Source organism: Poromitra crassiceps (assembly GCF_964638095.1).
Source record: "Poromitra crassiceps genome assembly, chromosome: 26".
Taxonomy (NCBI): domain Eukaryota; kingdom Metazoa; phylum Chordata; class Actinopteri; order Beryciformes; family Melamphaidae; genus Poromitra; species Poromitra crassiceps.
In genome coordinates, this window is record NC_139640.1 from 8,810,062 (window position 1) to 8,832,790 (window position 22,729).

At 45.0% G+C, this 22,729-nt stretch overlaps 1 protein-coding gene and 1 pseudogene across 2 annotated transcripts in view; both read right to left on the reverse strand.

Annotated features, from left to right (window-relative positions):
• apoeb (apolipoprotein Eb) overlaps positions 1–2,260 on the reverse strand; it is a 2,664-nt gene extending 404 nt beyond the window's left edge. The window contains exons 1-5 of the mRNA XM_083661160.1: positions 2,176–2,260; positions 1,626–1,698; positions 1,369–1,522; positions 427–714; positions 1–308 (exon numbers count right to left, since the gene is read on the reverse strand). The exon at positions 1–308 is cut by the window's left edge and continues 404 nt beyond it. Coding sequence (XP_083517286.1) covers positions 1–308; positions 427–714; positions 1,369–1,522; positions 1,626–1,668 — 793 coding nt within the window. The 5' untranslated portion in view covers positions 1,669–1,698; positions 2,176–2,260. The remainder of the gene's footprint in view (positions 309–426; positions 715–1,368; positions 1,523–1,625; positions 1,699–2,175) is intronic.
• Positions 2,261–11,084: 8,824 nt separating this feature from the next.
• On the reverse strand, positions 11,085–12,617 carry LOC310798731 (GPI mannosyltransferase 2 pseudogene; annotated as a pseudogene). Its single transcript has one exon. The product of its transcript is annotated as a GPI mannosyltransferase 2 pseudogene (transcript).
• Between the last annotated feature and the right edge of the window lie 10,112 nt (positions 12,618–22,729).

The window sequence follows — 22,729 nt, forward strand, 5'->3', positions numbered from 1 at the left end:
TCTGGATCTGCTCGCGGATCTGGGCGGCGTAGGGAGCGATCAGGTCGCTCAGCTCGTCGATCTTGCCCTCCACTTGGGTGCGCAGCTCCTTGGCGGTGGACTCCAGCTGGACCTTGAGCTCCTCTGCCTGGGTGCCCAGCTTCTGGCCCAGGCCCTGGGTCTGCCCCTGCAGCAGGGCGGTGAGGCTGCTCAACTTCTCGGCGGCCGTCTCGTGGGCCTTGCTGACGTAGGGCTCCACGTGCCCCTTGACCAGGTCCAGGTTCTGGGAGGTGCGGGACTGGAGCTCGCCCAGGTAGGTGGCCACGGTGCTGGTGGAGAGAGAGAAGGGAGAAGGGAGAAGGGGGGAAAGAGGTGGTTAGGTTTCATATTGACAGTAGGAATAAATGAAAGTGAGATGGGTGAAAGAGCCTGCGTCCTCCTACTTACTTGCGGATCTCCTCGGTGTCCTTGTTCAGGCGTTTCTTCAGCTTGCGGGTGTAGGTGTTGACGCGGTTGTTGACATCGTCGGTGTTCTGCGCCACCATGCTTTTGAGCTCGCCCAGATACTGGGTGCTGCGCTCCTTGGCCTCCAGCATGTCGGTCTGCAGCCTGTTGGCCAGGAGCTGCAGGTCCTGGTGCAGCTGGCCGGCGGTGTCCTGGGCGTAGGGGCTGAGCTTGGCCTGGATGTCGTCTCTGTACACGTTCAGCTCGGCCATGGTGTCGCTGATGAGGGTGCTGCAAGCGGAAAAGCAAGCATGGTCAGTAGGGGTGTCAAAAATAATCGATTATAAGATGCATCGCGATGCGGACGTGCACGATTCTGCATCGATTCACAAATGTCAAAAATCGATTATTAATTTTTTTTTTTTTTATATAATCAAATAAAATATAATGTTAGCACATGCAGTTGTTTATTTAAATTATGGCTCATAATACAATGCAATTCTAAATGCACTTTTATTTTAAAAGTAGCCACACAGTGAGAAAAAAGAAAGTGAGAAAAAAAAATCATGTATTAGGGAAAAAAAGGTGATGCATCGATTTAAGATGCATCGAGATGCATCGCTAATCGTAATCGAATTGAATCGTAGCCCTCTGAATTGTAATCGAATCGAATCGTGAGGCCAGTGAAGATTCACAGCCCTAATGGTCAGTCATGGGTACTGATGAAAGTGAACGGTGTTGGGGCGAGTTACTCAGGAAATGTAATTAGTTACTTATTACTCCTTTAAAAAGTAACAGTTACTTTACGTATCATAAGTAAGTAATACATCCCTCGTTACTTTACTATTACATAACAACAACAACAACAACAACAACAACAACAACAACCTTACTTTATTTGACTGCCCAACACTGGAGGAGAAACAGCAGAGGAGAGACACTTACTCGAGCTCCCTGCTGAGCTGGGAGGCCTTGATGTTTTCCACCACTCCATCAGCCTGCTTGTTGAGTTCAGACACGTACTGCCAGAAACGGTCCACAGTCACTTCCCACTGGTTCGGGGTGGCATCAGCCTGGCGCACAGCGCGGGCGCTGCAGCCTGTGTGCGATAGAAAGGACAACGAGGTTAAATTACTTCATAAATAATCAATCAATAAAACATTGGGCTTAGCAATTATAGACAGACCACCCAAGGTGCTTACCAGAGATGACTGACAGAGCGAGGATCAGAGCTACAGCCTTCATGGTTGTTGTTGATGTTACAGACAGATACACCTATGGTGGGCAACAAGGCAGAGATGTGAGAAAATGCTGCTGCTGTGTCCCAGTAACAGCAAGAGAAGAGCCAATTCAATCATAAATAAAATAAAATAAAATAAAATAAATAAACAAATAAAATAAAAATAAATAATTAAATAAAATAATGAGAAACATACAATCTAATAGAAAATCCTTGCAAGAGTGAAGGAATAGCCTCTTCAACTTTGCTAGTTTTTGAAACAGTCGTTTTTTGAATTGCAATTTGTTACATTATGCAATTTTAACAATTATAAACACTTTTTGAAATGCCTGTGAGTGTGCAGGCAATATCTTTCACAAGTTTAAACGAGTAGGCTAGCTAAACAGATGAGCATACATTTTCACTTGACTAGACTGAAATACAACAACAACAGATTCAACTGATCCATAGAAAGAGAGTGTAATTTATCTGAGCTAAAGACAAAGCTGTCCATGCTGTATGTGCGCACTCACCTGAGGTTCAGCTTCTCCGTGCTCCCGGGACAGGCGCTCAGGGCTTTTATAGCCAGGGTCTCAACAGGCGCTCCAGTGAGCGTGTCGCCGTGTGCGTGTGCGTGTGTGTTTGTGTGTGTGTGCGTGCGTGCGTGCGCCCCCGCCCGCGTTCACGTGGTGATGATGTTATTATGTCCTGTCTGCAGAGGCGCTCCTGTTTCCTCCACATGTACCACCAACACCGCGTCCGAAGTTCTCACCCGTTTTTTGCGTCATTGAAGAAGGCAACGATCGATTGCGTAATCCCTCTCTACATAATACTGGGTAAAAGTTTCAGGTCCAAATGGCAGGTTACTTCGAGTGGGATTGTTTTTAAACACAAAATAAACCTTGAATTGTAGCCTAGGAAATATTGATGTGATTCATCATTGCTTTTGTTTTTGTTCTTTTCATTATCACCCTGGTCCTTCAGCTCGTCATTAACATTCCTGCCATGCATGGCGTCATTATGTAAATTATAGCCAATCACCTTGATTTATATGCATTCAAATCCAAATCCTATGCCCATTGAAGCTGCCGAGTCCGACCGTTAACCCCCCACCCAAAAACCCTGACAAAACGCACGCACGCACACACACACACACACACACACACACACACACACACACACACACACACACACACACACACACACACACACACACACGCACGCGCGCACGCACGCACGCACGCACGCACGCACGCACGCACACGCACACACACACACACACACACACACACACACACACACACACACACACACACACACACACACACACACACACACACACACACACACACACACACACTGCAGTGCATGGACATGCTCCCATGATCACATTTTAATTAACATTCGTTTAATGAACATCTAATATAATTTGGAACATGAACAGAATAGCTACAGCTTGTGTTTGCATAATATGCTTTTGTCACAGACTGAGCTGCTGCATACAAACAAGGTGTCAGCAGCACAACAACATGTCGAGGGGCATGTTGGGACTTGGGGACACTGCAGACTACAGCCATCCCACACTGTATGTACAAAGGAGGGATTATGAATTAGGCATATTATAGGCTACTGCAGAGAGAGAGAGAGAGAGAGAGAGAGAGAGTACAGTATTGCAAGTCACTTAGGAAGTGTAATTAGTTACTTATTATTAGTATTGCTGATGTTTAAAAAGTAATACAATTAGTTATTACTTGGTTTCACAAGTTATGTTACTCGTTACATTACTATATTACTTCTGCTACTCCCCTTTCCGAAAAAGTGATGTAAAACCAGTTTAGCCAGCTCCATTTAGAACTGATAATTAACCTCGGGAGGAGTCAAGAATCAGGCAGCATACTTTTTATTTTTTTATTTGCCTACCTAGGAGAAAATACTCAGGTTCTGGCAACACGATTAAACACGATATTGTCACACGAACACTTCAACACATGCATGCGGCCACAACACACACTCATGGTGGCCGGTGAAATTTGTCCTCTGCATTTGACCCATCCAGGCTTGTCCTTTCCTCCAGGGGGCAGGCCAGGAGGAGTGGTTGCTTTTTCTTTCCAGCGCCCGGGGACCAACTTCAGATATTGTCGTCACTGGTCGGATGACGATCTTCTGCATGTTTTTAGTGGGGGGTTATGTACGGAGGAACCCCCTGGGGAGCACGGGGAGAACATGCAAACTCCACACAGAAAGGCCCTTTCGATGAGATAGCCCACCTGGGCAGTAGGCACTGAAGATATGGGGGGGTCACAACTCCAGTGCCCACAGTGTCCCAGGCGAGAATCGAACTCAGGACCTTCTAGCTGTGAGGCGACAGCGCTACCGACTGCGCCACCGTACCCCCAACACAGTGGTCTCGCATAGCCAGACCTATCTCCACACCTCCTTTTAACGCTGTGTGAGCACTGGAGGAAGTAATACAGGTACTTGGATTAGTAACTGTTGATATAATTACTTTTTGGAAATTGTAATGCCTTACATTACTAGTTACTGGGAAAAGTAATACCTCTGCCCAACACGAAAAACAGATTCACCATTTGGTTTTATGCTACACAAACAATTGGGGAATATGAATTAGCCAAGATTTTGATTTAAGGCTAGCCAACAGTACACTGTGACTGTTTTAATTCATTTTCAACAATATGATGTAGGAAAAGGGAAGACAATTTTGATGTTGCAAGAAGCTGCAGACTGGTCAATTTTGAAACAAGTATCAAACTTGTTAGTCTTTTTTTAATTCTGATAGTTCATTGCTTGTCTGTGAGTGTGTTTACTGACCTGTGTGTTTTTGTCTGTGAGTGTTTTTACTGACCTGTGTGTTTGTCTGTGAGTGTGTTTACTGACCTGTGTGTTTGTCTGTGAGTGTGTTTACTGACCTGTGTGTTTGTCTGTGAGTGTGTTTACTGACCTGTGTGTTTGTCTGTGAGTGTGTTTACTGACCTGTGTGTTTGTCTGTGAGTGTGTTTACTGACCTGTGTGTTTGTCTGTGAGTGTTTACTGACCTGTGTGTTTGTCTGTGAGTGTGTTTACTGACCTGTGTGTTTGTCTGTGAGTGTGTTTACTGACCTGTGTGTTTGTCTGTGAGTGTGTTTACTGACCTGTGTGTTTGTCTGTGAGTGTGTTTACTGACCTGTGTGTTTTTCTATTGTGACAGTAAATCTGATACAATGACCTGAGTCAGTCAAAGTCATTCACCTCATCATTGCAGTCCAGTGATGGGCTTGGTCTACTCTATAAACGGTGATACACACTATAGCTTTTTACCAGCTGTGTTTTGGAATTTAAAATTACAAGATGAATGGTGCAAAATAGAAGTATCCACCTTATTTCTAGCTGCTATGATGCCTGATGGGTGCTTCTTCCGCTTCCGGTGTAATTTCTACACTGTTTTAACTCATTGAGTGCCAATGACATCGATCGGCGTCAAAGTAAATAGTAACGTAGAGTGCCAATGACGTCGATCGGCGTCAAATGCGTTTTTTGACGGTGGGACGTGGATCAAAGCCTCATGCATCTCCTGTACAAATATTGTAGCTATTGAAGGTGTATAACCTATTTTACGGACCCATTAGGTGGCGACAGTGCTCTCCAGATTAGAGAAAGGTGAGGAAAAACTGCAGAAGAAGCCCTGTGATGAAACGGAAACCGATGAGAGCCAGAGCCAGAGCCGTATAGATTGCTCTGGCTGGAGCTAACGTTAGCTGCGAACAGCAGTCAATCCGCGCCCACAACTGAGCCCCTCTGTCTCTGCTGCATAGTTTCTCCACACGATTAGCCGCCAGAAAAGCAGCACCCGACGCCGAAGGGCCAAACCATTCTCAGCAGTCCGGTTTGGCTTTTCGGGAGCGCTGGGAGCCGGCGCACAAAAACGGAGCGCTCCGAAAATAGACGCTGGGTGCGTGAGGCTGTGTGTTAGTGTGGGGAGGAGTTTGCAGCTGAGGGGGGGGGGAGAGGGGGGTGGGGCACGCAGGGCACCACACAACTACACCACGTCACTACATCAGAAAATATTAGCTTCAGAGTCAGTGAATGTGCTTGAAATGCTTCATTTCACAAAAGGCTGATTATCTCAGCTTCTAATTTGAAACGTCTGTTTTTGCTGAAAACAACCTATCTTCTCCGGCTGATAACTAAAGAACGGAAAATGGTATCAATAACCTTTTTTTTGCTGATGATACAATAGAGTCTCCTCGTTCTTTGTGCGTGTTCGGTGTTTACATAGTAATATCACACAATATTCTGTGGGCCTCGAGAAATCACTGAAAACGCTCTGAAACTCTGGCACTGGGAGCGTCCGTTCTCCAAAAGTGGCTGGCACTCAATGAGTTAACTTGACAAAAAAAACGTCTATGAGGATTTTACAGCAGAGCCATTCTGCTCTACAGCCGTGTCGTTCGGGTGCTGGGATAACGTAATGCATTGTGGGTAGTCGGCTACTGTGGCTAATGCTAGCGGCTAGCGTAATAGTTACTTTACATGGCAGTAAAACACCACTGAATGACCAAATTGATTTAACTTTTAACCATTTCGAGTAACACTGTTTCCATACAGACCCCCCAGCGTTGGTTAGTTGTTTATAACGTGACTATATTTATAACTTTTATAACATACTCCAGTTTCCGAATTCGGGTCTGCAGCCGAGTATAACAAAGGAAATGGCAAGCTGCAACAATAAGTCACGTTAAACCGGACCTATACCCACAATTATTCTTTACAGTGGGGCATTCAAAAATAAGGTCAATAAGCATTTTTTTATACTAATTACAGATTCAGGCCATCATCTGTCAGCTATGTGATCAGTGTATGACAACAAGGACAACTTCACCCCAGGAGCACATGTGTCATGTAGCAACCAGGCGACCTCATGCAAACTCAAGCCCATTCGAGGAAACGACATCTTTCAACAGCCCAAGTTTGGCACTGATGACATCACAGAGGACATCGTAACATCATCACCGTTTCAACAGCCCCAAGTTTGGGACTGATGACATCACTGATGACATCGTCACTGATGACATCATCACTGATGACATCATCGCCGTTATCCATTCCAAAACGCCTTCTCTTGACCACGTGCTGCACGTGGTAAAAACAAGGTTATTCTTATCATTGGCAACAGCCATTATTCCATCATTGCCAATGGGGGTGACCTTTGCCCTTTGAGACCTACCCTCTTTGTTGTCAACCTGACAAACTACTGTGTTCAATACTTGGAGGTCGGGGGTCGTCTTTAGGAACAAAGTTTGAGTTGGTTGTCCTGGACAGGTAATTAGTGTGTGAACATGATAATGTTAGTTTGTGATAACCCACAAAGGTCGACTATCAAGGATTGTGAGGCCGTGAGTATCTACCAAATTATTCAACGGTCATGTGTAGTGAAATAAAATGCTCTCCTTTCTTCAAAAGCAGCCACTAAACAACTGGACACAACAGCTTAATAATAAATTGTCTTACAAGACAATTCATAAACTCTAGGACTAATATACATTGTTTCAGGTTGTTACATAAAAGTAAGTTGACCTTGGTATCGCACGGCAGTATGTGTGTCACGGCAGGGGAGTGTCCCACAGAGAAACATACGTTCAGCAAGATAACAAGTCCAGTCTAGTTCAACAACACACAAAGTAAAGATTAGTAATTCATCCAAACACCTTTATCAGATTCATAGTCACGCCATCGCTGCTTTCATTCATTCATTGGGTAATCTCAATTGAATGGAATGTTCCTTCCGTCTTATTACGGATTTGACGATCATGTTTACTTTTGGCAATGTTTAAATCGTGCGGTCTAGTGCCGACAAGAACTCTTTGTCATCTGCAATGCATACTGTGAGAAACCTCCAGTAGAGATGGCAAGCATTGGTATTGCACTTTATTAGACAGGTTTCTTGTTTATTTGACATAATGCAGAGGAGACAGACAGGAGAAACGGAGTGAAAAATATGAAAAGTAATAAAATAGAATGTTGACAGAGACCTGATTTAAGTTTATTTTGGAATTAAATAGGGGTAGGACCAGATAAGCAGAGGCTTCATTCCTACTCCTTTTCGAACAAATACTGTTATTTTTATTGCAATTATGATTAATATTGTACATTATTATGTTTTTTCCTTTTTTTGTTTTAAAATGTTTTATTGTGTATTATTATTATACTTTTATTTTATTTTTTATATTGTCTTTTATGTTAATGTTCGAAATAAACATTCATTCATTCATTCATTCATCATTCAGTGACGTGCGACAAAGGTCACAAGCCAGAATAAAACTCCCAAATGTCCTAATCTTAAATGCCTTATACAGCACACTGAACCACAAGAACAAAGAGTCAAAACAAGAAAGATGGAGAGGGAAGTGAAAGAGAGAGTGTTCTGGAGAACTGGGAGGTAATACAGTAGAAGGGTCAGACAGACACCCAGACACGGTTGTGTAAATCAAAGATCATCTTCCTCTTTTGCTCCGCAGCAGCTGCTTCAGATGGAGTCATGTGACGTTCCATGTTGAACTCAGCAGTGTGTGACAGGGCATCGTTGGATGGTGGACTATTGTAACCCCCGGCTTGATGATTATCTTCTCTGGTCAGACGAAGCCAGGTGGAAGATTTTGGTCTTTGGTTAAGTCCGGGTAATGTCAGCTCTCCAAAGAAGGCTAGACTGGCACCCAACCGTTGACATGAGTCAGTGAGGTTATTACAGTGAAGGCCTCTCTGGGTTAAAGGCTGCTGAACTGGATGTTCAGGTTCACAAGTCAGTGTTTTTCCTGTGCGTGTTTGTGAAAATAACCCCCATCATCTCCTTCTGACTCACAGTGCCACCAGCTGATGTGGATGTGTGCCACAGAGCCAGATGGCTGAGTTGGGCTGATATGGCAAAAAGGTACTTTGTAACACCAAAGACCAGGTTTGGAAATTCTAGATTTGAGCCCTCTCATTAATTCATTATTGAATACTTACAAAACAAGGACAGCATTTGGAATATTTTCCCCAATTACCAGTGATCCAGTTGGAGGTATCAATCTTCTCTGTAGATAAAATCCATTAAGTTGACAAAATGTCATGGACAAGCACTTACAGCTTGGTTGTTAGCTTACAAAAATAACTTTTCATAATGGAATAATAAAGACATCCAATATAAAAAATATATAACTATTTTCTATCACACATGGTTTAAAAATGGCATACTGACATGTTGGCCAACTACTTAATCAAAATGGTTAGGCTATAAATTAGTGCTCTAACAAAAATATTAGGAATAGGCTACACTGATGCATTCCATTTAAACTGGGAGTTTGGGATTTCACGGTTGAGTGACGTCACACCCGAGTTGTCGACGTTCCATTTAAACAGTCAGGAAACCAGCCAGGGTTAGCTCTAGCCAGGCTATCCATTGTTAGCAATGACAGTTGATAAACACTGTAGCAACATGTCAACACAGATAGAAGTTAGATAGTACTGTGTGAATGACTGATTTAATGAGACACAAAAAAGACGCAAGTGCTAATACACAGTATTTACTACGATTTTAACTACTGTTGATGTGCGGAGCAGCCATCTTGGATTTTTTAGGTCAGGCTGGTGAAGCTCCCTCAAGTTTGGCAGAGAAAATCTGAGCACAGGTGACGTCACAGTTGGAGCTCATGACCCTTGAACCGTCACATTCCTAGCTCCCAGTTAATGGAATGGCCCATTGGTACGTGTTACTATCCCATCATCGAGATGTTTTTGGTCTTCCTATTTAATAATATACTAGGATTCCTAGGGTGGAGAGTCTGGAGACTGACACCACACAGCTACAGACGGACACCTTCTTCTTCTGTGGTGTTTTATGGCAGTTGGCATCCCTTATGTTGCATTACTGCCTCCTTCTGGATTTATCCATCCAGTTTCTACAAGCTATCATTTCTTCCCACCCCAATTGTTCTGTTGAACAAACAGCCCTCTCTTCCCCCATGTGTAGCACTCCAGTGAGGTGAGGGAGGTACCCCAAGTAGGTACGATAACTTCGTACTTTGGTTTTATTTCTCTTATTTCGTAATCCTATTTTTAATGTTTTATTCTTTTATTCTTTTTTTATTCTATGTTTCTATGGGTTTATGGTTTTATTGCTTATATTACTTCCCTTACTAAGGGATTGGATGAATATACTTACTGTGCAATAGGGTTGTGCAATCAGCACCTTAGCTGGCACACTTCCTGTGCTCTCAGTGCAATGCTGTGAATGTGACTGTGACCGTTCTGTTTTGTATTAGTTGTCTGTTACACCTGTTGTTGTATATTAAGCACTTTTGCCCAAGACAAATTTCCCTCCCGGGACAATAAAGTATATCTCATCATCTCATCTCATCATTTCCCTACATTCTGTAAAAGCCGATCGGTTACTCCCCTCTCTCCATCTCTTCCTCGTGTCAATCACAAACAGACACCACCAGCACAGAGCCCACTTTGCCAATTTTAACTAAAGACACTGATGACATCACAGTTGCTCGAGTGACATCACTGATGAATCACAATGTTCAAGTGACATCAGTGATGACATCACAATTCTCAAGTGACATCACTGATGACATCATCACTGATGGTATCACATTTTTTTTTTTTTAACATTAAATTTATTTTCATTATTTATTCTTAATTTTTTTCATTTTGCCCTTTGTCTCAAGCACCCCCTATAAGTAGGCTACCTCCACGTACCCGTTTGGGAACCACTGTTCTAGTACAACCATACAACCAAAGCTTTACCACCCTCCTAAGATTTACAAACACAGTAATCACTGAAATTTCAGGTATGGTTTTTACATTTGAGTTTGTTCTCAAACAATTGTAAATGTTTTACTAAGATGTGCAAATCAAATAGCCTGGTGAACCAGCCGGTCAGCCGGTTTCGAAATCAAATGTGAGTTCACGTGTCCGGCTGGTTTACCAGGCTGCAAATCAAATGCATTGGCTATTGCATCAATACATTAGCATTTACATTGAAGATGCATTAAATCTCAAGTGTTAGAAAAATGTACAATGGCTTTTATTGGTATTTTGTGCAGGTAGAACTGGGCGATATAGCCAGAATATCATCATGATACAATATCTTTCTTAGTTTAAATGGTAGGCTATAACAATTTGTATTTTCCAAAAGAAATTACAGTAATGTGGTAGCATTTGTCTTCCCCTCCCAATAGAATTCTCAGTGCAGCTAAAATATATATATTTATGCATTTACATGACAAATTCTTTGTAATTATATTGCAATGTCACGTTTATTTATTTATTTTTTATTGGATAAAAAAAGGCATATTGTAAAAACACACCTTTGTGTGGATTAATTCTGGTATAATTTTAATGATGGCATATAGCCCAGCCCTGTATGAAAATATTGCATTGGAGCTCAGAGGGATGTATCGAGTCAAGTCCATGGCAGGAAGTTGCAATGCAGAGCCAGGCCCAGTAGCCAGTAGGAGATGAAGTATCCCAGGATGCACTGCGTGGTCGCGGAGCAGCTCCTCCAGTGGGGCAGCAGTGCTGTGATGGGGTTAAAGGTCGCGTGCTGGCATCCGTGTCTGGAGGAGAGCTGTGTCCCCAGCTGGATGTTGGGCGCCATCGACGTTGCCCTGCGATGGAGGAGCGGCTCGTTGAGTAAGAGCAGGTGGGCGCTGATCCAGAAGGGGACCGGGGTGGAGGAGGCCATGAACCTGGTCAGAACCTGCACGTGCATGCACAGTGTTCCAAACAGCAGGAGTGCTGTGGAATGGACAACATACACAAACACCCTGGGGTTGTAAAGTCCAGGCGTGGGTTTGTCCAGCCGTTTATTTGCACCCGTGTCCCAAAGCCCGAGTCTCAGACACAGGTCCGGGTTCGCTTGATAGTACGCGTAAGCCGCCATTATGCCGAGGGTGGCCATAGGCAGAGCCAGGAGGAAGTTGGGTATCTGCTTCAGCTGAAAGTAGCGGAGGAAGCCCACGTCCCAGTACACGTCCTGGATGTGAGAGTAGAGCAGGGGGAGGGGCCTCAGGCACCAGAGGGGCGGGGGCCCGTTTTCATCCGGAACCCGGTAGCCCTTCTTTTGGGCCAGTGACAGGAGAGCGGGGGGGATCCGCTCCAAGGAGACCGACGGCGTGCAGAAGGTCCTATACCCGTAGTACTGGAAAGCACAGAAGGGAAGGGCGATAATTGCAGTTCCTAGTAGAGAGGTGAACAGGAGACAGATAATGACCCAAGCATAGTGGAAGACTTTCCTGTGACCTTTCGTAGTCGTACGATATACACGGATCTGGGAAAGGGCGTGCAGCGACGGGAGATACAGCAGAAATCCTATATTCACGAGTCCGTTGGAGCGCGCCGCGGTGGCGATGCCGAGGGCCAGGCAGGCCCTGAAGGTGAAGCCCTTTTCCAGGAGGAACAGCCCGCCGAAGGTGAGCGCAGCGAACAGGCTCTCCGCGTACCCGGCAGTCATGAAGACATTGGCGGGCGTGAGGCAGTAGAGCAGGCTGGACAGCAGAGCCAGCCGTCTGTCCCGCAGGACCAGTCTGCCGAGTGCATACAGGGCCACCGCGCTCAGCAGGAAGAGGGCGCTGTTCCCCAGAGCCACTGCCAGCAGGAGGCGGCCGCGCACCGCCAGCCGCCCGCTCAGGGGCCACAGCAGCGTGTCGGCCAGGCCCCGCAGCAGCACGGGCAGCAGGGGGAAGAAGGCGAAGTTGTGCTCGTACAGGTAGCCTCGCTCCGCGATGAAGAGGTAGTGCTCCGCGTCCCAGCGGGAGAGGCCACCCAGCAGCCACTCCACGGCGCAGTCCAGGTCCAGACGCTCCTCTGTCCGCGGGGGGCTGAACGCATCGGCTTCATGGTCAGGGACGGCAGCGTTCAGGACAGCCTGCAACATTAACGAGAGACCCCTGGTAATGGTGGCGAACTGCAGAACTGCTCTGACATCCATGGTCATTGATTTGACTGATGGGCCTGTACATTGTCGCTAGTAGCTCATATGCACGCCCTACGAGAGAGTTGTTGCTGCTGCTGGTCCCGTCATCTTTCCCGGCGCTCAATTATCTTTTCATTCGATACAGCAGTGTGCACACGCGCCTACTTTCATTCCATACATTAATGCGTGAGCACTGATGATGCCATTTGCTAACGCTAGCAGTCCATCTTCAAGCATTGTTTATTTTCGCTCAGGTGCAATCTTTTCGATGGTATCACAATCTGATGACATCACAATTGCTCAAGTGACATCACTGATGACATCATCACTGTGACATCACAATTGTGACTGAACCACTAGCTTTCAGCTTGCGGTTACGCTCACTTCCCTGTGCTTACTCAGGGTAGAGGCTTGCTTCACAGGCTTGTGCGCAGGCTTGTGTTAGCACTCGCTTGTCTCTCGGTACTTACGCTAGCTTAGCTAGTGGCTTGTTCACGCTTGTTCTCTCGAGTTAACAGGTTGTGTGTGTTTGCTGCCTTCGCTTCGGGCTAGGCTATTGCCGCTTTGCCGTTGCATGCGCACGTTCGCTAGCCGCCGGGTGGCTTGCTGTCTAGCTTGTGTTTCGCGCTAGTTTGCTAGCTTGCTTAAATGGTACTCCCGCTAACAGGGTGCGGCCTGCGGGGGCTTGCTATTTCAGTGATTAGCTTCCTGCTTTTCTCTTATGCTACTAAGCATGGATAAGGGAAAGTCAGCAAGGGGATGCGCCTTGTGTAAGGCTCCGTTTGCCGAGTATGACACGATAGGTGCGTGTTCTGCTTTGGGCATGAGCACGCTGCACAGGTGCTTTTGAACCCTCGGTCTTGCAGCCGCTGTGCTATCTTCAAGGTAGCCGTGCTGCGTCATAGAGCTTCGCTCTGTCTTGAGGAGGTCATCCCTCCCAGCGGTACGCCTCTCGAGAGAAGAGTGTACGTTGAATCTCTCCGGCCTGTCGTGGGTGAAGCCCCCGCTGCTCAGGGCTTACAGGGCCAGGGGCTCCAGTCCGAACTAGACGAGCAGTCTGAGTTTAGGTGGGCCGATGAGCCCATACCTTCATTCATAGAGCAGGGCGAATTCCCCAGGTACGACCCCCGAGTCGAGACCACCCAGGAGGAGGTTCCCAGTATGGGGAGGAGGCCTGGGACGGTGACCTAGCACCGTCACTGCGGCTGCAGGAGGAGGAAGCTCGCGCGGAAACGAACGAGCCCTACCAAAAGCTGTTTCGCGGGGTGATGTCCAGGGCCGCAGCTAAGCTGGGCCTCGCTTGGGCCGACCCACCCCAGCCCCCTGCATCAGTGCTACAGGGGTGCTTTGCCCCATCAGTGCCACATGCCTGTCTGCGAGGACGTGATCCGTGCTGTGCAGACAGGGTGGGATAGACCACAGGAGGCCAAGCCACACTGCGTGAACATGGTAGGGATCAGGGATGTCACAATATATCGTCCCACAATATATCGCGATATCAAAACGTGACAATATGTATCGTTGAGATGAACTCTCCTATCGTGAGAAAAAGAAGCTGAACATGGTGGCACTGATCTGCATCTGATTGCATGCTCGCTCTCCTTTTCATTGCTTTGTTTGGACAGACGAGGGACGTTACAGACACGGAGGATGAAAATGGTGAAATGACTCAAATTAGCGTGGAGGATGCCCCCTCAACTTACAATTCGATCGCAAAAAAATATTGTTAAAATATCGTATCGTATCGTTATCGTGAACCCAATATCATGTATCGTATTGTATCGTGACTTCATGGTCTACGCTGGACGACGAGGCTCGGCTGGGATTCACGAGAATGCCCCCCCTGGAGGTGAAGTGGTGGCGGCTCACCTGGCCCCCACCTCCAGCAGACCAACACTGCCTTCTAATGGCTCAATTCCACCACATTTAACAGCCCTGCACAGCTCGTCCCCACTCGGCTCTACTCGTCTCTACCTGATAGATGTTTTTGCTTCGACCGCCGCTCGATCTGCCCCCACCCACCCCCGCCCACAGCTGGTCGCCATAGCGACCACATATCTGTCCTTTGCTTATAGCCGAAGTAGGCTATAACATAACGTTACAATTAAATCCATCCACAGAACTTTTAAACTGTTTATGAAATACTGGTGCCTCTAAATGACCTACAGTGTATATGGGCAAATGTGACAATCGGCCAAGAGAATGGATATCACTTTGTAGTTAGTCAAACTCACAGGCATGCGCTGCGCTGTGCAGGGACGGGAGAGGCGCAAAAGAGTGAAGCCTCTACCCCGCGGCCTCTCACCAGGCAAGACCTCGACCTCGACCTCGTTCCTCGACCTTAAGAGGGCGTTTGACACCGTCAACCACAGTGTGCTCCTCTCTAAATTGTCCAGCTTCAATTTTTCTGTTGCGGCCATTAAATGGGTTGAATCATATCTGTCTCACCGGGAGCAGTGCACTGTGGTTGGCGGTGTCAGCTCCCCTTACCTGAGCTGTCCAGTAGGGGTCCCCCAAGGGTCAATTTTGGGGCCAATTTTCTTTTCTTTGTACATTAATGATCTTCCTGATTACTGTTTTAATGTAGATGTCCAGCTTTATGCTGACGACACAGTTATCTTCACAAGGGCTAAAAACCCAGGGGAGGCGGCACGTGTCTTATCTTCAGCTCTCTCTCATATCCAGGCATGGCTAACTAAATCTTGTCTCATGCTGAATGCAAAAAAAACAGTTTGCATGTTCTTTTCTAAAAGAAACATTGCACCTGCGCGCTCCAATGTCTTCTTGGGGTCAGAGGAATTATCTGTGGTTAACGAGTTTAAATACTTAGGCGTGATGTTGGATTCCAACCTAACGTTCAGCAACCACATCAAAATGATCTCCAAAAAAATTAAATTCCACTTGTATAACTTCAGACAAATAAGGAGCTGTCTGTCCACAGACGCTGCGTTTTTATTTTTACACTCGATGATCCTCTCGCATCTGAATTATTGTATAAATAGCTGGTCGTTGACAGGAGTAACTACTCTCAAACCAGCCGAATTACTTTATAAAAAAGCCCTGAAAATACTAGATAAAAAACCCTTTTCTCATCACCACTGTCATGTCATACGTAAATATGACATGCTAAGTTTTGAGAACTTTAGAAATTTCACCTCTGCCTGTTTAATATACAAAGTTCTACATGGACTGGCGCCGCCTCCTCTAGCTGACTTCATCAAATATCGTTCGACCGCCAACTCGACCCGTGTCACTCGGGCCATTACAAACAAGGTCTGTGAGGTCCCCTTTAGAAAAACTTGCTTTAGCCAGAGGACCTTATCCTACATGGGAAGCACCCTCTGGAATAATCTACCTCTCTTTATTAGAGAATGCCCTAGTCTCGCCACCTTTAAAGGCCAATTGAAATTGTGGCTCAGATCAAACCAACAATGTGATCATTTTTAGCATATTGTCTGTCATGTTTTGCTGCATGCTCTGTGTGTTTTACTCACCTTGTGTTTTACTAACCTTTTATACTATTCATTTTTTGTATTATTAATTTTTTCTTTTTCTTTTCAAGATTGCATCAACCTGCCATGGGACTACAGGTGGAAACTAGCCCTTGGGCTAAAACCTGGCATATTTACTGTACGGCTGTACTGTCCATTAATGTGCAATGTCCCATCTTCTAAATAAATGAATCTGAATCTGAATCTGAAAAGACCGCGGCTTCACCAAACACCCGCTGCGGCCTAGCGGAGCACTGCAGCCTCCACTCAGCTACAGAGCTCCCTGAGCTCCCCCGATTTTATTTCACCGGACGCGAAGGCAGCAACACAAAAGACAGATGGAAATATACATAACAGAAGAGAAGGTAAGACCACTAAACTGGTATGCAGCCGCCAGCATTGCATTGACAGTCAGTAGACAGAGTAAACACGATTCTGCCTGACCAATCAGTCGTCAACAATGTTTTCACGTCACCGTATGAACCCGGGTTCACAGAATAGAACCACGACGAGGCAGGTACTAAAAGTAGCACGACTCGACCCCAATACAACCAGGGCTGGGATAGTTTTTAGTGGTGGAATGAGACCATTTATCGAGTCGAGCGGAGCGGGACCGCGCTACTAGCTGCGGTGGAATTGGGCCATAAGGTGTGCCAGTTGACCAGGCCAGGCTGGCCAAAAAGTCTTATCTGGCAGCAGGTCAGTCTGCTGCCATGACTAACAACCTGGCCGTCCTTCAGAGGGCTACCCTGCAGTTCCTTTAAGAGGACGGCCTGGTAACCCATCGCCGGAAATGTACACCGAGCTCTGAATTACCACGGACTACGCCCTCCGTATGGTGGACTGTGTGGCCCAGAACAGCGGTAAGGTCATGGCCTTCTCTGTTGTCACGCACCAGGGGTGAATTTTCCACTGGGGACAGGGGGGACATGTCCCCCCCACTTTTCAAAACCTTGATTCTGTCCCCCCCACTTTTTAAACTGAAAAAATCATGCTCAATACGCTACTGTTTGACCAGCCATCATATTATGGCTGAGAATGTTAATTTAGTTGCTAATTATAAGCTATAGGATGCTCCAAAAGATTGCCATGGATTTCCACGTCTGTAAAAAGTGCCTTCTCCAGACCCTGAATGCATTTCTAATGGCGCTCTGTATGGAAATTCCCCTTTCCAAGCCGTCCCTGAAGGCAGCACTCACAGAGTTTGGCTTTTCTTAAGACTAAATAATGATATCACAACAGTATTGTAACAGCAAATTTAACTTTTGTACTAATATTATTCAGTTTGTGGAGTTATTTTTCTGTGACAAGTATCATCCAAATGTTAATTTAAAATGAGATATTCCTCTAAATCTGGCTAAAAACGTTAAAACTTTTTTGCCAGCCCCTGCCCCTCTAACATTCTCTGCACGTCCCTGCTGCTGTATAAAGGGTTAGGTGATGAGAGGAAGTGAACATGGTAAGCAGTGAACATGGTTGAATTTAAAATAAAGCACACTAATAATAATAATAATAATAATAATAATAAAGGTAATAATAATAATAATAATACAACCAACGTGATTTCAATATGGCCCTGGCTTTCACATCAGTATTGTTCTATGCCTTGTTCATGTCACCTGCTTTCATATCAGAGCTCTGATGAGTTGGAGGAGGTGGTGTCTAAAAGGCATGTATTGAGTGATGTGTGTAGTTCTTCATAGATCTAGCCTCTTAATCTTCCCCTCAGAGTGCACCAAATTGATGCATTTTACTTTAAAATGTAAAAAATAATCTTCCGGGGGGGCATGACCCCGGACCCCCCTAGAGGGTCGGCGCTCCACATTTTATTGTGTCCCCCCCACTTCTGAAACCAGGTATTCGCCCTTGCGTATTGGCCAAGTTATTAGTTAGTTTATGGGCTAGAAATTCTGCCAGATTACGATTACGAAACCTTTATTGTCCACAAGTGGAAATTCTTCTTTGGTTCCACCACAGACATGTCTCAAAAGCATAAAACACAACAATACACATGAAAAACACATGAAACACATGAAACAATGCAATTATGACAAAGAACCTGGCTAGACATCCACAAAATAACCACACATCCACAAAACAGTCAACACACATTCATCCACACCGATGCACATAAGTAGGCTACACCTCCCAATGCAGGTCAAAATTACAAACCATAGGTCTACGACCTGTCCAATTCCAAAACAATTTAAAAAACATTCAGGAGAAGACCTGCTGTACAAAAAACCTCAGCAAAATAAGAAATTAAAACAGCACCCTAAGCAGAATCTACCGCATCATAGTTTTATTTATTGCCATGACAGCATCTGCGACAAAGGACTTCTTATAGATGTTCCTCTTTGCCATCGGTAGTCTGTAACGCTTCCCTGAGGGTCAAAGTTCAAATTCACTGAACAGTGGATGAGAGGGGTCCTTAATGGCTCCTACAATGGCGACACCGGTACTCTGGTATCTCCATAATTTATGTGGAAAAGCACCAGCAGTTAGTAGTTCTTTAAATTTTTTCCCCACGATTTTTTATCCCATTGTTATCCCCCATTAGTGCTAATTAATTAATTTATCCTGGTTGCTGCTCCACCCTCTGCCGATCTGGGGAGAGCCGAAAACTGGCTCCATGCTTCCTCCGAGACATGGGCAGTTAGACAGGGGAAGCTTCACCGGTAGGACATAGCATGTGGGATTCCAACCAGTTCCCCTCCCTCCGAACAGGCGCCCTTAACGACCAGAGAAGGAACCACATTAGCAACCAGGATATTGCATGTTTTGGTGAAGGGGGTTCCTATATGAAGGAAACCCCCGGGAAGCACGGGGAGAACATGCAAACTCCACACAGAAAGGCCCTTTTGACGACCCCACCCGGGCGGTGGGCACTCGAGGACATGCGGACGGGCACGCATTCCTTCAGCGCTCACAGCGTCCCAGGTGGGAATCAAACCCAGGACCTTCGAGCTGTGAGGCGACAGCGCTTACCACTGCGCCACCGTACCCCCCCAGCAGTTAGTAGTTAACTCAGTATAGTGCATTAACACTTAAATGCAATGACACTGAGTGAACAATGAGAATGAGCCTCCTATTTCCTAGTATACATACACAATCACATACATTAGCTGTCCCCAGTCCTTTATTCTGTGACACCAACAACAGTTCATCAATACATAATAGATGTTAACATTAGCATGTGGCTTTCCTGACAGCTGAAAAGACGAGGTGAATCTTTAACGATCGCTGTGGGGGAAATTGGGCAAGGACTATTACACACCCCCCTTAGTAATGTAAATGTGTCAGCAAAAGTAAAGGCTTTACAAACCCCACTGCTCGAGGTGGAGGGATGTGTTCATGAATTGCAATCTCTGGCTCAAGCTGTGTTAGCCCAAAGTGGAATTGGTTTTTCATGGTGAAGCCAACTATTTTCCTGAGTCTCACATCCATGTGAATGAGACAATGACAGGGAATTGTGATTGTGATAAACAATACAAACACATGAAGTGATCATCCGCTGGGATACTGCCCTAAAAAGGATGTGTCATTTGAACACATCTGTGTGTCTTATTTGGGACTACACACACTTGGGTTACTTCTAGGGATGTCACAATATATCGTCCCACAATATATCGCGATATCAAAACGTGACAATATGTATCGTTGAGATGAAATCTCATATCGTGAGAAAAAGAAGCTGAACAGGGTGGCACTGATCTGCATCTGATTGCATGCTCGCTCTCCTTTTCATTGCTTTGTTTGAACAGACGAGGGACGTTACAGACACGGAGGATGAAAATGGTGAAATGACTCAAATTAGCGTGGAGGATGCCCCCTCAACTTACAAAGCGATCACACAAAAAGTATTGTTAATATATCGTATCGTATCGTTATCGTGAACCCAATATCGTGTATCGTATCGTATCGTGAACTGAGTGTATCGTGACACCCCTAGTTACTTCTCAACACAGGGTATGTTAACAATGACATGTTGTGTTACAATGTAATTATTATTATTAACATGTGTTGTGTTGAAAAGTAAGAGTAAGTGATATAGTCCCATAGAAGACACATATTATGTAAAAATGACACACCCAATCTAAGAGCATGTGGAAAATCAGTTTGAATACAGCTCATAGTGCTGTCAATCATGTTCATATCTGCTAGCTATCTGATTGAAGAATGCTGAACTATGCACAACCAACAGCTTTTGGTGGATCAAACTTTATGTATACCTCCAATATTAAAATGACACACAGCATTCACAATCAAATGACAAAATAAAATGTTTTTCGTCTCTAAAACTAAACATCACATCAGCTTGAAAAACATGGAGTGCAAGTTGTTTCCAAAATAAGATAAGCTGTGCATGCTTGGAGGTTGAACAGTGTGTGGAGCAGTTGGGGGCAGCCAGCTACACAGGAATGTTGTTTGCCACTGGGTAAGGCAGCGTGGGAGAGACCTGCCAACGATGGAGGTATCGAGGACGACCGGGGAAGGAAGGGGTGGAGGAACTTCTAGGCATGCAGAGACAAAGCTGAACATGCCCCGTAATACACCAACTGTTGATGCCTAAGGGGGGCTGTGGACGGTGAGGGCTGAGATTTTGCAACCAGATACTGAACAAACAAGAGTGGCTGTATTCACCACTGGGTCTGGCAATTATCCTACATCAAATTTGCACGGAGCTGTTCTCCAAATCCATGTGGTGAAAGTAAACATTACGTTTCCGATTGCTGTGCTTTAACATGCATGTAGTGACTGTGTATGTTCACTAGATGGCAGTCATTGTTGTGAAAGACTGTTTCCCTAATGGTTCCCCCCCAACACTGCAGGAATGCCAAGTAGAAAAGATGACATCAACAACATGCATTTTCTCTGTGTGACACATTTATATATATATAATATTTGGGGCAGTGGTGGCCCAATGGTTAGAGAAGCGAGCTTGTGACCGGAAGGTCGTCGGCTCAATCCCCGGGACCGGCAGGATAAATCTGGGTGGGGAAAGTGAAAAGGCAGCGCTTGCCCCTCCCTCATTACCACCACTGAGGTGCCCTTGAGCAAGGCCCTTAACCCCATCTGCTCCAGTGGAGCTGATCAGTGGCCAGCAGATCAGACTGTGGTTGTACTGGTCAGCTTCCAGGTATGAATGTGTGTGTGAATGTGAACAGGGCACTCCTGAAAAAGAGAGCATTGCTCTCAGTGAGACTCCCCCTGTATAAATAAAGGTAAAAAAAATATATATATATATATATATATATATATATATATATATATATATATAGTACCGTACTTCAAGTGAAATTAATGGTCAGAGTTCTTTAGGGTTTTGCAAGAAAAATATGAAAATAATTTTAGTTAGGAAAATATTGATATATATGTTGCAGTCTTTCTACGTACGAAACATTCATTAGTTAACAGTTATGCAAGATATTCAACAACATATATAATAATCTCTCCCTATCTTGCAAAAAATGTCATTGTTCAGTAATGGCGTGCAATGGAAGCAGGCCAACTTCACAACTGTTGGTTTCAACTTGAAAAATAACTGACATCTAGTAGGCCTACAAAGGGTGCAAGAATGATACTAACTGGCAGTACTATTCTAAAACTAGCTTCAGGGAGGGGAGCGGGTAACGTTTCCACAAAACAAATATTTGTGTGTGATTAAAATACGAATTAAAAACAAAAAAGTTTACTGTCCAGTAGGGGTGTCAAAAATAATCGATTATAAGATGCATCGCGATGCGGACGTGCACGATTCTGCATCGATTCACAAGTGTCAAAAATTGACTATAAAAAATAATGATAATAAAAAAAATATATATATAATGGAAGTACATGCAGTTGTTTATTTTAATTATGGATCATAATACAATGCGATTCCAAATGCACTTTTATTTTAAAAGTAGCCACACAGTGAGAAAAAAGAAAGTGAGAAAAAATAAATCATGTATTGTGGAAAAAAGTGATGCATCGATTTAAGATGCATCGAGATGCATCGATAATCATAATCGAATCAAATCGTAGCCCTCTGAATCGTAATCGAATCGAATCGTGAGGCCAGTGAAGATTCACAGCCCTACTGTCCAGCTGCTTGAGTGACTTTTTCCACTCCACACAGTGGGAAACATTTCATTTTGTATTAATATGACGGATCAGATGGTAAGTTGAGTGTGAATATTTGATGCGTGTGTTGCACGATGTCTGCTCCCACAAGCGTTCTGGTCAGCTTGGACTCTCTGTGTCTCTCTGGGCGGACGCATCAAAACGTCCATCATCGCCACCGTGTCCCCATCCTCCAGATTGATGCCTATTCCAATCGTGACACGTGCTGAAGCTGCCAAACATTGATCTGTCAAGCCATGAAGTCAATGGGAGTTGTGGGGCAGGTTCAAGGCGCCGAGTAGGCGCCGAGAGGAAAAGAGAAGGCTTCTTGTGTGAACGGCTCAGCGTGAGCCTGCCTCAAGCTTCAGTTCTGCTTACGTTGGGTGTCCTGTGTGAACAAGGGCTTATAATTGTAAACATGCTGTCTGTCGTTGTGGCTGTTTTGTGAGGATCAGTTTGGGGGGAGTGCAGTGTTGTAAACATGCTGTCTGTTTTTTTTTTGTTTTTTTTTAATATGCAATAACCAGTGTTGGGCAA